We start from the raw sequence: 16,804 nt of genomic DNA on the forward strand, positions 1-16,804 counted from the left end.
CTACACTTCGACTCCATGAATGGGCCCACCTGCCCCAGGGCTTGCCGCAAAGGAGTCAAACAAGAGAACCAAGGCTCTCAACAATCCCCGGGTCAAAACAGACCCCTGCACCCGGGCTTGGGAAATGCATCCTTAGTTACATACTTGGGCACAGGGCAGTAGGGAGCTGGGAAGGGGTCCAAGAATGTGCGGGAAGACGGCGAGGGGCAATGCTCCTTTCTAGAATGAGTTTATTAAATCCTTACAACCCCTCTGATACTGACCCCGTTTTACAGAGGAGGAAGCACGGGCTCAGAGAGGTTGAGGAACTTGCCCAAGCTCACACAGCTGGGATTCCAACCTTGTTAGGCCGTAGATCTTGACACCCAAGACCAGGCTCCTTCGTTACAGATCCCTGGAGCCCCTCCCTCAGCCACTGTGCGACCTCGCGCGCGGGCATAAAGAGCAAGTCTGTACTTAGCACCCCGCCGTCCCTGAGGGTTGTTCCCTTTTTCCCATTCCTGCTCTCTGGAAACTCATCCTTTCAGAGCTGATCCTATAGGCTCTCTGGGCCTCAATTTCCCCTTTGTGCGTGTGTGGGGCAGGGGTCTCCTTCTAGTAACAAGGAAGAGGGAGAGAAAGAGAAGGGAATGGCTCCCTTCCCCACCCCCACCCTCGGGGCTAAGGTCCTAGCCGGGTCTTCAGGGAAGCCCACCTCCCGCCAAGCAAGGTCCCACGGGCAGGAATGGGGCTCGGCCCCTTTAAATCCCGCGCGGGAACGCCCGGGGCCGGGCCGCGCCGGTCCCGGATCTGCAGCTGGGAATTGTTGGTCTCCGCGTGTCCTCCCGGTGCTTCCCCTCGCTGTACCCCACCTCGCGGTGCCCCCAGCCCAGCGTGCAGGCTCCTTGCGCCAGGCCTTGAGGGCGCCGCGGCCGTGGGGAGAATGAGCCGCATCTATCACGACAGCGCCCTCCGGAACAAGGCGGTTCAGAGCGCGCGGCTGCCCGGGGCCTGGGACCCCGCCGCCCACCAGGGGTAGGCTCCGCCCGCGTCTCCCCACCGCTTCCCGGGCCCGGCCTCCGTTGGCTCCCGAGGCTCAGCTTTGAATCCGGGCTCCCTGGTTGGCAGGGGGAGGGGGTGCGCTAGCGGGGTCGGGTGCGGGTGGGAGGAAGGGCGGGGCTCGCCAAAGACCTCCCTGGCCTCCAGACCGCTCCTCCCTGCGCTCCCCTCGGAGCGCACCCCCCTGAGACACTGATCGGCGTGAAGCTCACCGAGGGTCGGTCCCGACTCCCAAGCAGGGCTCAAAAGGCGGTGCTTACTTCACGTCAGCCTTTGTCTCAACCCCACCCCGGTGACTCTAAGCTTCACCCCGCTGCCTTGCCTTCAGGCTTTTGCACAGGCTGCACCCCGCTCCGGAAGGGACAGTGTCCTGCTGGACGGCAACAGCGGGTGGGAGTTGGCTTGGCAGGGCCGCGGGAGGGGCAGGGCCTGTCTGGAGGGCGTGTTAGATCCGGAGGGCCAGGCCCTGCCATCACGGACGCCGAGGTCATGAGAACGAATGGACAATTCAATTTGCAATTACAAACACTAAAGAATGAAGGGCGCAAGGGGCGGGGTGCGGTAGGGGCAAGTAAGGTCCAGGGTGTTTTCACTTTTCATCCCCATCCCTTCAGCTGCCCCCACCCCTCTCCCATTTCCGTGGTTCCAGAAAAGGAAGTCCCCAGGTTCTGCTTTTATGAAAACTAGAATTGGGAAGCGGGGGTCCAGTTCCTCTCAGTGAGGGACCCTGCGATCTTGGGCTTGTCACGAAACTTCTGAGTGGGTTTCTCCACTTCTAAAGTGGATACGAATGAGAACAGGAATATGAAAATGCTTTAAAACAGATGCAAAGGGAAGATACTTTATAGCAGCTTAGACCCCGCCCCCCCCCCCCAAATTCGGTGAAATAAAAAAGTAAAGTCCTCCGGTCAGAATGGCCATCATCAAAAAATCTACAAACAATAAATGCTGGAGAGGGTGTGGAGAAAAGGGAACCCTCTTGCACTGTTGGTGGGAATGTAAATTGATACAGCCACTATGGAGAACAGTAAGGAGGTTCCTTGAAAAACTAAAAAAGAATTACCATATGACCCAGCAATCCCACTACTGGGCATATACCCTGAGAAAACCATAATTCTAAAGGAGTCATGGGGCTTCCCTGGTGGCGCAGTGGTTAAGAATCCACCTACCAATGCAGGGGACACAGGTTTGAGCCCTGGTCTGGGAAGATCCCACATGCTGCGGAGCAGCTAAGCCGGTGTGCCACAGCTACCGAGCCTGCGTTCTAGAGCCTCCGAGCCACAACTCCTGAGCCCGCGTGCCACAACTACTGAAGCCCGCACACCTAGAGCCCGTGCTCTGCAACAAGAGAAGCCACCACAATGAGAAGCTGGCGTACCACAACAAAGAGTAGCCCCTGCCCCCTGCAACTAGAGAAAGCCTGCATGCAGCAACAAAGACCCAACACAGCCAAAAATAAATAAATTTAAAAAATAATTTAAAAAAAAGAGTCATGTACCACAGTGTTCATTGTAGCACTATTTACAATAGCCAAGTCATGGAAGCAACCTAAGTGTCCATCGACAGATGAATGGATAAAGAAGATGTGGCACATATATACAATGGAATATTACTCAGCCATAAAAAGAAATGAAATTGAGTTATTTGTAGTGAGGTGGATGGACCCAGAGTCTGTCATACAGAGTGAAGTAAGTCAGAAAGAGAAAAACAAATACTGTATGCTAACACATATATATGGAATCCAAAAAAAAAAAAAGGTTCTGATGAACCTAGGGACAGGACAGGAATAAAGGCACAGACGTAGAGAATGGACTTGAGGACACGGGGAGGGGGAAGGGTAAGCTGGGACAAAGTGAGAGAGTAGCATTGACATAAATACACGACCAAATGTATAAAAGATAGCTAGTGGGAAGCAGCTGGATAGCACAGGGAGATCAGCTTCGTGCTTTGAGACCACCTAGAGGAGTGAGATAAGGAGGGTGGGAGGGAGACGCAAGAGGGAGGGGATATGGGGATATATGTATACATATAGCTGATTCACTTTGTTATACAGCAAGAACTAACACAACATTGTAAAGCAATTATACTCCAATAAAGATGTTTAAAAAAAGTAAAGTCCTTTATATTTAGTAAACACAATAGTTTACAAAGCGCCTTCATATTCATGATCATATGTTATTGTCATAGAAGCAGAGTGAGGTGGCTATTACTCTCCCATTTGGTGGATAAGAAGACTGAGGCTCTGGTTACAGCAACCCCTGCAGGAGGGGCCATAGCTCAGTCTTGCAGCCTGTCAATGTTCCTTCCTACCCTCCAGATGGTGCCCCAGCCTTTGGGACCCTCAGAGGAGTGGGGGCCCAGTGTGGGAGCCCAGAGAAAGGGGCTGCATCATACTGGGCCTGCCCAGGGACCGGGTAAATGGGAGACACACCTGGGACTTGCTTCTGTCCTAGTGCAGACCCTGACCTGGGCCATTGCACTTGTGGTTCTTGCCTGAGGACTGACAGAACCAGTTGAGCCCTCATTCTCTCTCATCCTTAGGGGGAATGGCGTCCTGCTGGAAGGAGAACTGGTCGATGTATCTCGGCACAGCATCTTGGATGACCATGGCAGGAAGGTGAGGATGTTTCCCTGGGGGCACCCGCAGGGCACTGGCTTCAGGGTCCTCACCCACCAAAGCATCTCTCTGCTTGGCTCTGCCAGTGCCAAGACTTGGGGTCCAGCTCTTTCCCTGAGGGGCTCACAGGGCAGGTGGGGGGGTGTTGGTTGGGAGATTAGCAGCCAAAAGGGGCGACAGATGGAAGAGGTCAGTTAGGGCTGTGCTGGGTTTGATGGGAGGGCCTGGGTTCTTGCTGAGAAGACAGACCAGGCCCTAAACCCGAGGGGTGTGTTTGGGGTCAGGACTGGGAGTGAGGTGAGTGGTTCAGGACTCAGGCTGTGGGTTCTGAGTGGGCTGGAAGGCCTGCCTTCTGAAGAGGTCCTGTCACCTTCTGATGGAACAAATTTAGAGTGCTGGGAAGCTTGCTGGGTAGGCAGGATGAGTGGCTCTTTATTCTGGGGCTGAAGGTCCAGCTCCTGTCCTCTGGCCTGGTGGTTCCCACTGCCTCCGGACCTGATGGACAAGGTCAGAGTGAAGTTATCTGCCTGTGTGGGTGCAAGGTCAACAGTGACCTTCTCCTTTAGGGGTACCAGCTCTGTAGCTGGGAAGTCGTGTGTACTTTGGATTGTTTAAAATTGAATTACTTTAAATGCACGGTTGGAGTTTGCTGTTAGAAGGCGCCTTGAAGTGACTGCATTTGCAGAGTGGTGAATATCTTAGCATGGGTTTACACATCTTTTTTTTTTTCTTTTCTTTTCTTTTTGGCTGAACTGCAAGGCTTGAAGGATCTTAATTCCCTGACCAGGGATCGAACCCTGGCTCCCTGCAGTAGAAGCGCGGAGTCCTAACCACGGGACTGCCAGGGCATTCCCTTGCACATCTTTTAATATCACTGTGTGGCTGGGTGTTTTGGAATGTTGGATTTTTATAAAGCAGGTCACTGGTGTGGACCTGGACCTCCACGTGTGTAGGGGTGTGAGAGTGTTGAGGTGGGAGGAGGGTTGCTGAGTTCTGGGCCTTTGTTTCCAGCCTGAGTGTCAAGCCACGTTGCCCGGGGCTTCGGTTCCCATGTCCATGCCCTTCTCCTCTTGTCCTCTGAGCCTCCTGGGGTTATGCCCTTTATCACCCGCCCATCTCAGATGTCCATGGACACTCCTGGCATTCTCCATTCTGTACTAGCCAGTGTTTCTTTCCTGAGCACTAATCCTAAATCTCCACCCGCCCCAAATAACCCCACCCAGATGTGCTGACCACCTATCTCCTTGATCTGTAGAACCAAGCTCATTAAATCCCTTCTTGAGGCAGGCCAGAGGCCTGGGGCTACACACAGCTGTTTTTTCACCCACACCCCATGTGAACAGCCTCAGCTCCGGCTCAGCACTAGTTTCAGGTCAAGAGATGCTTTGCTGCACCCTCCCCTCCTTAGCACGCAGGTCAGCAGGCTGAGCACAGCGGTCTGGAGCCCTAGCCACCCTGCCCAGGAGAGCCCAGCAGTAGCTGAGTGGAGCTGGCCAGCCTCGGCCGTCCTCCACAGGCAGGGTGTCCTCCAGCCCCTCTCCAAACTTGCCTTCTCCAACTCCTTCTTTCCTAATGATAGTGCACTAGACGCCCCCGACCACCAGCCTGCAAACCTCCACTGTCTCCCCTCCCCCCTCCCCCAGGTGAGTAATGCCTAGTCCTGCAGGCCTCCTACCTTGACCATTTTCCCCTCCCCTCCCTTCCTCTTTCCATGTCTGCTCACCTCACATGGGCCCTCAGGAACTCAGCCTGTCCTGACTAAACCTTGCACCCCCTCTCCTGGCTTCTGGCTGCACCCAGCGCCCATTCCTGCCCTGCTGCCAGCTTGTCTCCTGAAAGACACCTCTCAGGGTCTCGCTGCTGTCCAAAAACCTTTCAGGATTCCTTCTAGTCTACCACATAAAATGCAAACTCCAAATGCCAACTCAAGGCTGATCCCCCACTTGCTTCCCCAGCCTGGACTCCCATGAGACCTCTCAGGGTCCTGCATTGCTCAAACATCCACACAGGACCTTGACTTTTATTTTATGTACTTGTCCAGGCTCTTAATATTCTTCCTACACCCTTATCCCACAGTTGCAGGTTTCTCCCCACTCTGAGACCTTGCCTTCTCTGTTTCTCCCAGGAAGTGGTTTCCTTCTCTTTAATCTCCTGTTTTGTGTGTGTGTGTGTGTGTGTTTTATTATAATATTTATTTATTTAACTTTTTATTGATGTATAGTTGATCTACAGTGTCGTCAGTCTCCTGTTTTGACTAGGACAGCTGGCAAAGAATTTACAGCACATTTCATGCTTTATACTGTGCTTGCTCCTTGAACCCTTACAACGTGCCTGAAAGTAGACATCACGTTGTCTCCAGACAACACGGGAAACTGAGGCTAGGGGTGATTTTCTCCAGGACTCACATCTGTTGGAAGAGGCACAGTGGCTGTCCTCACTCAGAACTCCATTTCAGTGCCCTTTCCATGGCATCTTGGCTGCTTCTGCTTCTGCTTCATGGTATTTGGGCTCCTTGGTGCTCGGGTTATGGTTTTCTGTATATTCTTTCTGTCTCTCATATGTGGAGGCCTTGGGGTCAGGCTCTGAGCCCGCCCTCTCATGGACGTCTAGCCATGGTTCATTATGTGTGGCAAGTGCTCTACTAAACACATGAATGAATGAATGAATGAATGAATATTGGGAGTGGAAGCCTGTGGCCAGCTTGAATATCTTTTGGAGGTGGGGTGGGATTCTGGGGTAGAGAGTGAGGTTGAGGGGGCTGCAACCAGAGCACTTGGGGAGTGTGTGTTGTGTTGGAGGCTGAAGGGAATGAAGCAGCCCCTCACTGCCTCTCTGCTTGGTCCCAGGAGCGCTACTACGTGCTGTATATCCGGCCTAGTCACATCCATTGCCGTAAGTTCGACCCCAAGGGAAATGAAATCGAGCCCAACTTCAGCGCCACCAGGAAGGTGAACACAGGCTTCCTCATGTCATCCTATAGTAGGTACCCTTCACCCTTTCTCCCTCAGAGCCTTCATACACTGTGGTCTTCCTTTGTCTCCAGAGGTCTCTTGGTCCCTAGAAAGTGTCTTCTCAGCATGGTCGGCCTTGAAGTCCATGTTTGGCCTGAGGGGCCCCTGGCTGGACTCTTCCTGCCCCCCATTCACTCAGAGGATCCCTGGTGCCCTACCTCAGTGCTGAGGACCTGGGTGCCTTCCCAGCTCCTGCCATCTCCTGCAGTCTGGCAGAATCGTCCATGAACCTGCCTTAGTGCAGAGCCCAGGCCAGGTGGCCTCCATTTTCCTGCCAAAATGCTCACTTGGTTCTTGGGCCCTTTGTGATCTTATTCCTCTTCCCAGTTTTGGCTGGAGAAGGACCTTCTTGCTGTCTGCCCCGTGTGAGAAGGTTTTGAGGTTGAGTGGGTACTCATCATCCCTCTATCATTTTATCCATTCATGCTTTCAGTTGCTCATTGAGTATCTGAACATTTAGTGAGAATCCACCATGTGCCAGACTCTGAGCTGCATGCTGAGGGTTCAGGGACTAGCAAGACTCGGACTTGCACACAAGCCGTTCTCAGGCTGGTAGAGGAGATGGACAGGCCATGACTGGAGCCCTAGCGGGGGCTCTGAGCCCAGGCAGGCGTGGTTGGGGGAGGTGCGCTGGAGGAGGGAATGCCAGTACTGGATCCTGAAAGACATGCAGGTATCAGCAGGGTGCCAGGGCTTGGAAGGGTGTTTCAGAGAGGGGGCAGGGTGCCAAGGGCATTCTGGGAACTGAGGGCTCCGGCAGGTGAAGAGCAGCCCTGCAGAGAGGGCACTCAGTCGAGGGTGCAGGGGAGCTCTGCATGAGTGGTTTTAAGTTAGGTGAGTGATATGATTAGATTTGCTCTTTTTGAAAATGAATTTATTTATTTTTGGCTGCGTTGGGTCTTCGTTGCTGCATGTGGCCTTGCTCTAGTTGCAGTGAGTGGGGGCTACTCTTCGTTGTGGTGGGTGGGCTTCTCATTGCAGTGGCTTCTCTTGTTGTGGAGCACAGCCTCTAGGCACTCGGGCTTCAGTAGTTGTGGCACGCGGGCTCAGTTGCTCCGCGGCATGTGGGATCTTCCCAGACCAGGGCTCGAACCCGTGTCCCCTGCATCAGCAGGCGGATTCTTAACCACTGCACCACCACGGAAGTCCAGATTTGCTTTTTAAAATCCCTGGGGAAGTGACTGGAAGACCAGAAGGCTATTAGGAGGCCATGATGGCATCTAGGAGGGCCCAGGATTAAGGACTGGTCAGTGAGGATGGAGAGACTGGGCAGACTCAAGATAGAGGAGGGACCATGGCCTCGGTGTTTGTTTGGATATGGGGGGAGTCAGGGATGACCCCAGGATTCGGGCTCAGGTGCCAGGTTTGCGGAATGGAGGTGCAAGAGGAGGAGGTTTGGGGAGAAGATATCTGTTTGGGACACATGGCATTAGCCACGTGGTGGTGCTTCCAGGTAGAGGTAGATGTGCTCTAGGGACTTGGTACAGTTCTAGAACCCAGGAAGAGGGCTGGGCTGGCAGCAGGTATTTCGGAGTCATCACACATGGGTCGTATTGAAGCTGTGCCAGTGGACAGGGTCAGCCAGGAAGTTGTCCTGGGGAACAGCAACAACGGGGGCGGACAGGGAAGGAGCCTTGTAAGGAGCAGGGGCGGGAACGCTGGCGGGGTCTGAGCGGGGTGGGGCAGGTGTGTGTCTCTGAAGCCCAGCGAAGCCCAGGGGTGAGGAGTAGCAGTGGAGTCAGGCGGTGCCCAAGGCCCAGGTAAGTCGGGACGGCGGAGCATCCAGTGGCTTCACAGTGACATGCTCCCCAGTGACTGGTGGGGGGTGAACAGTGTCTAGAGTAGTGGGTGCCAGAGCCGGAATGCAGGAAGGTGGTAAGGAAAGATCCAAGAGAGGAGAAGGAGAGGCAAGTCCTGGAGGAGGTGGGAGGGGGTGGGCTCTGGGGCCCAGATGAGCTGGCCTGAGGCAGGAGGGGAGACACCTCGTCCTTTGAGACAGATGGGAAGGAGGAGAGGTTTCTTGCGGTTCTAGGTAACTGGACAGGTAGGTGGTGGCCCCACCTCTGGCTTCTGTTATCTTGCGAAGTAGGAGATAAGGTGGCTTGTCTGGGGGACAGTGGGCAGGGTGAGGGTTGAGGAGAAAGTTCTCTGTGTGAGCAAGGTGTCTAGGGAATCCCAGAAGGCATCCCTGACGGAGCTTGGCAGAGGTTTTACACCACAAATGGAGCATGGTCTGGTGTTCGGGACTCGCGGCCGCCTGGGTATCAGTGTGGGGAAGGCAGCCAGTGGACGGCACTGGGGTTGCCATACTCTCAACGCTGCAAGTTCTCACTTCTTAGTCTGGGACCGGGACTCCCCCCTCCATGCTGCCCCCGCCCTGGGATTAGCGGATTTGGGACTTTCAGGGTAGGCGGGTGACAGGCTGTTGGAACCTTCCCTGAGCCTCTGCGCTCTGCCCAAGCCAGGATGAGCAGGCCAGTAGAGAGTATGAGGACCACCAAAGTTTGCTGCTGGTTCCAGCAGACCCCACCCCAGCCAGGGAGTCCCTGAGAGCCCAGAGAGAACCCTGCCTGGTCACTGGGGTCTCAGTGGGAAGGCAGAATTGTGTGAAGGGCTTGAATCCTGCCTCCTCCACTGACTAGCTCTGTAACCTTGGGCAAATTACTTAACCTGTCTAAGCCTTAATTTTCTCATCTGTGAATAGGGATAGTAAAAACATTGACACTTGCTGAGTGCCAGGCCCCATGCTAAGTGCTTTACGTGCATTCGATATTTCTTTCACATGTCACGTCAGTCCCATCGGGTAGGTACCTCTTTTATCCTTATTTGTCAGGCACAGAGAGAGGTTAAGTAACTTGCCTGTGGTCACACAGCATGTAAGCAGATTTGCACCAGCTAGCCTGGCTCCAGAGCCCGTAGCCATAACTCCTCTGTGATGCGTTCCTTGAGTACTGGCAGGATGGGAACTCAGAGCCCCTACCTTCAGGTGGTTGTGAGCGTGTACAACACTGAGGCCTCACCTGGCTCCTAAAAAGCCCTCCTAGAGTGCTTGCTATTACAGTAGTAATGACTGTCTCGTGCTGTGTGCCTGCAGAGGTGGAAGCCAAGGGGAACACCGACAGACTCACGCCTGAGGCACTGAAGGGGCTGGTGAACAAGCCAGAGCTGCTTGCACTGACGGAGAGCCTCACCCCCGACCAGACAGTGGCATTCTGGATGCCTGAGTCGGAGATGGAGGCCGTGGAGCTCGAGCTGGGGGCTGGGGTACGGCTGAAGACTCGAGGCGACGGCCCCTTCCTGGGTGAGCAGTGCAGCCCTCACTGTGGCCTGATGCTCCTATATGGCCTGTGGGGGCTCCTGGCCTCCTGTCTGAGGCTTACCCACCCCTCCTGCTTCGAGTTCATGGAGCAGGCCACATCTGGCCTCCCCGTGGACAAGACCCCTTGAGATTTATTCCTAAGTCCCTGGGCAAGTGCTTTGGGGCCAATAGCCTGAACACTTTGGATCCTGGGGTGCTGCCCAGTCCCATGGTTCCTGTGGGTGACCTCTCCTATCCATTGCCTTGGGGGTCCCATCCAGGGCCTCCCTGAGCACACTCAGGCCTAGGGGACCCCAGCAGAACGGGCCAGCCCCCACTATGTTTCTGCCACACGGAGAGAGGCCTTTAACTTCTCATTTCAGATTCATTAGCCAAACTCGAGGCTGGAACAGTGACCAAGTGTAATTTCGCTGGTGATGGGAAGATGGGGGCATCCTGGACAGACAACATCATGGCCCAAAAGTCTTCAGAGAGGGCTGCAGTGGAGACCCGAGAGCAGGGGGACGGCGCCGAGGACGAGGAGTGGGTAAGTCCAGGGAGATAACCGTGGACCTGGAGTTGGTGTGGTTCATCTCCTGGCAGGAGTTTTGTATGCACTGGTTGTGGTTGGGTGTAGGACAGCAGCATAAACTTTACTCCCCAGCTTTGGTGGAATTCCTGAGAGTGTGTTAGCATCAGGAAAATTCCCTCAAGGTGTGAAGGGACCTTTCTTCTTGGTGGGTCTGAACTGTGCCAATCAACAAGAGAGCCCCAAAGATTTATGAAAGCAAGGGATGGAAAGAAGGGAGTGCAGAGGGGAACCAAGGAGACTTAATTCCATTAAGGCTCCAAACATTTCTACTTCAAGTGAATACATTAGCCATGTTGAGCAGCTGAATGAGCATTTTTCCCCCCTTTGTTCTCGGCTTCCTGCCCAGAGTGGCTGGAAAATGGCTGACCTGGTCCTTAATAGTTATTTTGGCCCAAAGTTCAGCCTCCTCGTTGATCCTCAGCCTACTCACGGTTGATTTGGTATTTTGAGGTATATTTCACCTGAAGATTTGAATTGGTGTCAAAAGGCCCCAGATTGAACGTTTAAAACAAAGTCTCAGAAAAATGGGCTCTTGATCTAGGTGATGAAGATGATGATATTTGCCAGAGAAAGCAGGGCAGATAGAGGGAGTGGATTCCCTTTTGTCTTAATAGAGTGAGTCTTGGACTAAAAAACAATTGGAGTTGCCAGGCTGGCTCCCTGGGCCAACACTAATGAGATGAGGCCAAGGCAGGTAGCCGCGGGCCCCCGGGTACCACTCATTCGAACCCTTGTTTGTCTGATGACGGTAGAAGACTTTTACGAAATGTGCTCTGTTCATATCTCTTTACTTTACCTCTAGGACGACTGAGGTCAGTGAGAGATGGGGTGCCTCCGGGACCCACTGTTGAGCATTTCTTCCATCAACTTTCACTCTGGAGCTCGAGAGAGCAGGTCCACCAAGCCTTGCCTGGTTCTTCCCTACAGCCACTGTGGAATACCCTTTGAACAAGCTCTGCTAAAATCAAACGCAAGAGCCTGACGTTAGACGTGGGGCCCCAGCCTGTGGCTCATGGAGGGTCCCTCCCTGGATGTGAGTCTAGCCTTCCTAGACATTTTCATGGTGGCCCTCACCCTGAGTGGCAGCCTTGTTTCTGGAGGCAGGCAGGGGGCAAGTCCCCCAGGGCAGTCAGAAGAACTGGACTTGGTTTTGGTGCAGAACTGGTGGGGAATCCCTCATCTGCATGCAGAGTGGCTCAGAGGAGAAGTTAGCGGGGCCTTCTTCTTCTGTCCTTGTTGTATTTCTTGCTTTCCTTCTGCAATTGCCCTCCTCCCTAGCACTCTGTGCTGTAGCCTCTGCCCTCCTGCTCAAGCCTCCTTGTCCCCTGTGCCCTTTTCAGTCCCCAGAGCTGCCAGTTCTTTATTCCTCCTCTGGTTCTCTGCCACCCTGAGGGTTCCTGTCTCCTGACCTCCTTTGGCGGCTTTCCTGGGAATGCTCTTTTCAGGGAGGCTGAGAGCGTTCACAGGTGTGGCCAGCTGGTCTCCAACTCTGACTCATTCTGCCAGGCCACATTTTGGACAACACCTTTTTTCTTGTTTTGTACCTTGAGAACTTTTTACGAATGAGTAAATCTTCAGGAAGGATTCCTCTACACTGACTGTGTTATTATTAGGTATAAACTGAGCAACCTCCCTATAAGAAGAAAGCCGTATCTTTTTGGTCATGAACATTGCCTTGCTGGGTAGTATGCCCACACCCACATCTATGAAGAGATCTGGAGTTGAAATCTACACGTCCTAAGAATGGGTAGGGACTTGGTGGAATGTGGATCCTGCTTCTCTCAGGGAAAAGAGGGGTGGTGGTAAACTAACAATTATGGAGTCCCCTAATGTGTCAAACACAGCACTAGATGCTTTCCGTGATGATAATTATAGTCCCTGACTGTTGAGTGCCTCTTGGTTCTATTACTTGTGCCAAGCACTTCCAGTATCTTACTTAATTGTCACAACAATCCCAAGAGGCACATGTGATCATTATCTCCATTTTTTTTTCATATGGTTTTCATGGTTGAGGTCCCAGCGTTTATTATCAGGGTTCAAACTTTCATTTGCCTTCCTGCATATTTGAGCCTGGGCTCAACAATATGGCTGTGAGGCTTGGGGTTAACACTTCATTTAGGCCACCTGAAGTCACAGGTCACTGGACTGCCCTCGGGTCTCTTCTGTTCTTGTTGCCCTTTTCTTAGTTCACATACTCGTTCTCTTACCTCAGCTACTATAGAAGCCGCCTCGCTAGTGTCCTGTGTCTGAATGGGGCTGGCTCACTGTTGAGCATGCTGGGACCTCAACCATGTGGTGGCCAGGGGAGGGGTTAAACAGGAGGAGGGCTGGGGACACTGACATGGGGAGAGGCACCCAGTGAGGGCATCCTGTTGCCCAAAGCACTGTGGCCAAAGGGTACGGCAAGCTCACGTGGGCAGGCCACCATTCTAAACGAGGAGGCACAGTGTGTCAATGGGGGAGCCCCTGGGCAACAACTAGGCTTGGTGTCTTGGTGGGGTGGGGATGGGCTCCTGGAAGGAAAAGGCCATGGTGGCTGGAGCTTAGAGAATGGTGGGAGGTTGGGCATGGCATCTTCAGCATGTTAAGTATTTTGGGACTTTATCCTTAATACCTTGGAAGCCAGTGATCCCCGGGAGAGTAGTAAGATCTGATTTGTATATTTCAAAGATCACTTGACTGCAGAGAAACTGAAGGCAATGAGCCCAACTAGGAGACTGCTGCAGTGGTGGGGGTGAGAGCCTAGAGTGATTTAGTCTATAGCAGTGGCAGAGGAGATGGAAAGAAATTCAGGTAGACAGGTGGAAAGGGACTTTCCAGCAAGAGAAGAGGACCTGCAAGGCCATGGAGGTGGGGGAGTGGCCCGATCTTGGAATATGCAATTTCTGTACATGGTCATTGCAATTTTATACCAACACATAAAATTTGATAATCCTTTTTCAATTGATGTTATATAACTACTTCCTATCAATATATCACTAGTCTTCATGTCATTGTTTTTAAGATTGACTACCTTAATAGCTCTATTATTTTCCAGAATTTGGGTAATTAATTGATCCCTCTTTGGAGCTATCTGTGTCAAAAACTATTGTAAATTACATAGTTCCCTCAATCTCACCTGCCTCCCCCCGCCACTATATTTTGTTTTGTTTTGTTTTGTTTTTTAAGATTTTTTGATATGGACCATTTTTAAAGTCTTTATTGAATCTGTTACAATATTGCTTCTGTTTATCTTTTGTTTTTTTTGGTGCGAGGCATGTGGGATCTTAGCTCCTGGACCAGGGATCAAACCTGTACCCCCTGCGCTGGAAGGTGAAGGCTTAACCGCTGGACCGCCAGGGAAGTTCCCAGGGTTATTTCTTTAGGGATGGATTCCTAGGAGTCAGATTACTGGGAATCTAGGAATTCTTTGTAAAGGTCTTGGGTTTTTTTTTTTTCTGTTTGTTTTGTTTTGTTTTTTTTGGCCACGCCATTGCAGCATGTGGGATCTTCCCTGACCAGGGGTTGAACCCATGCCCCCTGCATTGGAAGCTGTAAAGGTCTTGTTATATTGCCAAATTGCTTTCCAAAAGGGTTGTTCTAAATTATAATCTCACCAGCAAGGTAGGAGAGGACTACTTTCATGCTACCCTTGCTAGACTTGGGTATGATAATATTTTAAAAATTGATATTTGATAAGGTAAAAATAACACTTTAATTTTAAGTTAATACTTTAATTTTAATTAGCCTTTTCCCCCATTAATAGTGAGCTTAAGCATTTTATTTCATGTTAATTTTCTAGATGTATTTCCTCATTTGTTACTCAGTTCCTTTGCCCATTTATTACTGAGGGGGGGGAGGTTTTTTTGGTTTATCAGTTATTTATATTTTAAATATAACCATTTGCCATATTTAAAAAACTTTTCCATTTAAAAAAATTGACTTACAAACGTAAAATTTTTGTATAGCTATATCTTGACTTTTTATGATTTTTATTGCTTCTAAGCTTATATACTCTTTATAGATGTTAGATTCTCTATCATTTTCTTCCATTCTAGTTATTACTTGGTTTTATATTTAACTCTGTATTCCACTCTGCCTTTAATTTGAGAGAGTATGAAGGGAGATAACTAAATTGCTTATTTTCAAATTGCTAACCAGTTATCCCAACACACTGAATTCCTTCCCACTGTCAAGATATGATGTCTTCCACATCACATATTAAAATCACTTATACTTAAATTATCCATTATATTTCAATAAGTCTCCCTTTAATGACAATGTGAACTATCAGAGTAGGTTTTAATAGTTGGTAGAGCTAGGTCTCACTTATTATTCTTCTGTTTCAGAATTTTTTTTGGTATTCCTCCTCAACATTTGAAATATTTTGTCAAGTTTCAGTGCATATTTATTGCCTTTGGATTCTTTTAAATGAAAAAAAACTCTGGCTACAAGAGTAATACATTTTATTTTAGAAAATTTAAAATAAGAAAAAATATAATTCCACCACCATTTTTAAACTCACTTATGTAGTACTCAGTTATATACCATGCACTGCTCTGAGTACTTACAAATATTAACTCTTTTTGTGCTATACCAACTGTCTTAGGTAAGTAGAATTTTTTTTTCAAGTAGAAATAAACTAGTCTTACAGTAAAGGAAACTGATATTATGCCTGTTTTACAAATGATGACGCTTGCCCAAGGTGCACAGGTGGTGGAGAGAGCCAGGGTTTTGATCAGAGCAGTGTGGTTCCACCGGCCTGTGGTGAACACTATGATGCTGCCATTCCATCAGACACAATTATTATTCATATTTTGGTGTATATACTTCCAATCTTTTACAAAGTGGAGTGTCCCTCTACATACATATGCATGTGGATCAATGCATTTAACCAGTTTCTCATTTTGGAATAATTAGTTTGCTTCCCACTTTCCCCTGTAATAAGACTGCTGAGAGGTATGTTCTTGAGGCTAAATCTTTTCACACACCCACATCGTTTTATTATAAATTCTAAAACTGGAAATGCTGGGTCTAATGTTCAATATATTTTAAAGGCTTGATAAATATTGTCAACTGTCCTTTGGGTAGGTGATTCCAATTTGCAGCTCTATCTGTGATATAAGGACGTGCCCCACCTCACCCGCACTAAGTCATTAAAAGAAAATACAAAAACTTTACTAATTTGGGGTCGCCGGTACCTTTTAAAAGGAATTGCATTAAAGATCCCTTAATTCCACCATTCGCTATCTACCGTGGAGAGAGAGCCCTTTTGCACGAGGAGGCACATATATAATTCACTACAGCATTGTATGTAATACTAAAAAATAAAAATGAACCTAACTTTCCCCAACCGGGGAATGGCTAAATTAGCCTGCATCTCCACACCGCGCAACGTTCTGCAGTGTTAAGGGGAAGGTAAGACTGCATGTGTTAAGGCAGACGACGATAAAGGGAGACTCCCGCTGCGCTTCACCTGGGAGCGCGGCTGCTGTTGGGCTCTCTGCTTCTTGATCCGCTTTTCCGGTGTGCTCGGCTTTGCGCCAGGCCCGGGATTCTGCGGCCCTAGCCTCGGTGTCTGCACCAGCCTTACCCCCGCAACCCGCCGCCAGTCCTGGAGCCTTCTCCAAGGCGTGCCGGGAAACCGGACTCTTGGTGGTCGGGCCCTTGGGCTCCGGGACATGTTTCCGGGAGCTACTTTCAGCAGCGCACCAACCGGAAGCGTCCGTGTTGTGGCGGAAGGAGGTGCTCTCTGGAAGCAGCCGGTGGTGAAAGGAGCGTGGCGGGCAAAGATGATTCAGGCGATTCTGGTTTTCAATAACCACGGGAAGCCGCGGCTAGTCCGCTTCTACCAGCGTTTCGTGAGTGCGGCCGAGCTTCGTCACATCCTTTCGGGGCACCTGCGCCCCTTCTCTCTCTTTGTCCCGTACGGCGCACGCGGGCATCGCCCGCTGACCTCCTAGGCCTCCTGCACCGTATATGTGATCTTCCCCAGACCGGGGCCAGTGTCAGGCCTTGTGTCCCACGCCCCGCTACCCCCGCTCTTTTCCACCCCTTCCTGGATCCCGGCATTTTTGTGCCATTTTTGTGACACTTCTCGCAGAGTCTCAGGCCTCTATAAATGGTGTGTGTGTGTGTGGAGGGGGTGTGCCTCATGGACAACTTGAATGATTGAAATCAAATGAATCTCAAATTAATTAAACTGTTAAACGTAGTTTCACGAGGAGGAAGAAATATGCAGCTTTTTAATTATTTTGCTTTAGCTAACG

At 50.8% G+C, this 16,804-nt stretch overlaps 2 protein-coding genes across 3 annotated transcripts in view; both read left to right on the top strand.

The window, feature by feature from the left end:
- Positions 1-797: 797 nt before the first annotated feature.
- Positions 798-12,430, top strand: ARPIN (actin related protein 2/3 complex inhibitor). The gene is made up of 6 exons (XM_079912424.1): positions 798-1,014; positions 3,580-3,655; positions 6,502-6,634; positions 9,761-9,967; positions 10,348-10,511; positions 11,359-12,430. The coding sequence occupies exons 1-6, from the start codon at positions 923-925 to the stop codon at positions 11,365-11,367; spliced, it is 681 nt and encodes a 226-aa protein (XP_079768550.1). The 5' UTR covers positions 798-922; the 3' UTR covers positions 11,368-12,430.
- Positions 12,431-16,254: 3,824 nt separating this feature from the next.
- The window catches only part of AP3S2 (adaptor related protein complex 3 subunit sigma 2), a 62,354-nt gene continuing 61,804 nt past the window's right edge, over positions 16,255-16,804 (top strand). For both annotated transcript variants that reach the window (XM_079912425.1, XM_079912426.1), the window contains exon 1: positions 16,255-16,396. In XM_079912425.1, the coding sequence (XP_079768551.1) occupies positions 16,328-16,396 (69 nt within the window). In that variant the 5' untranslated portion in view covers positions 16,255-16,327. The remainder of the gene's footprint in view (positions 16,397-16,804) is intronic.

Source organism: Stenella coeruleoalba (assembly GCF_951394435.1).
Source record: "Stenella coeruleoalba genome assembly, chromosome: 2".
NCBI lineage: Eukaryota > Metazoa > Chordata > Mammalia > Artiodactyla > Delphinidae > Stenella > Stenella coeruleoalba.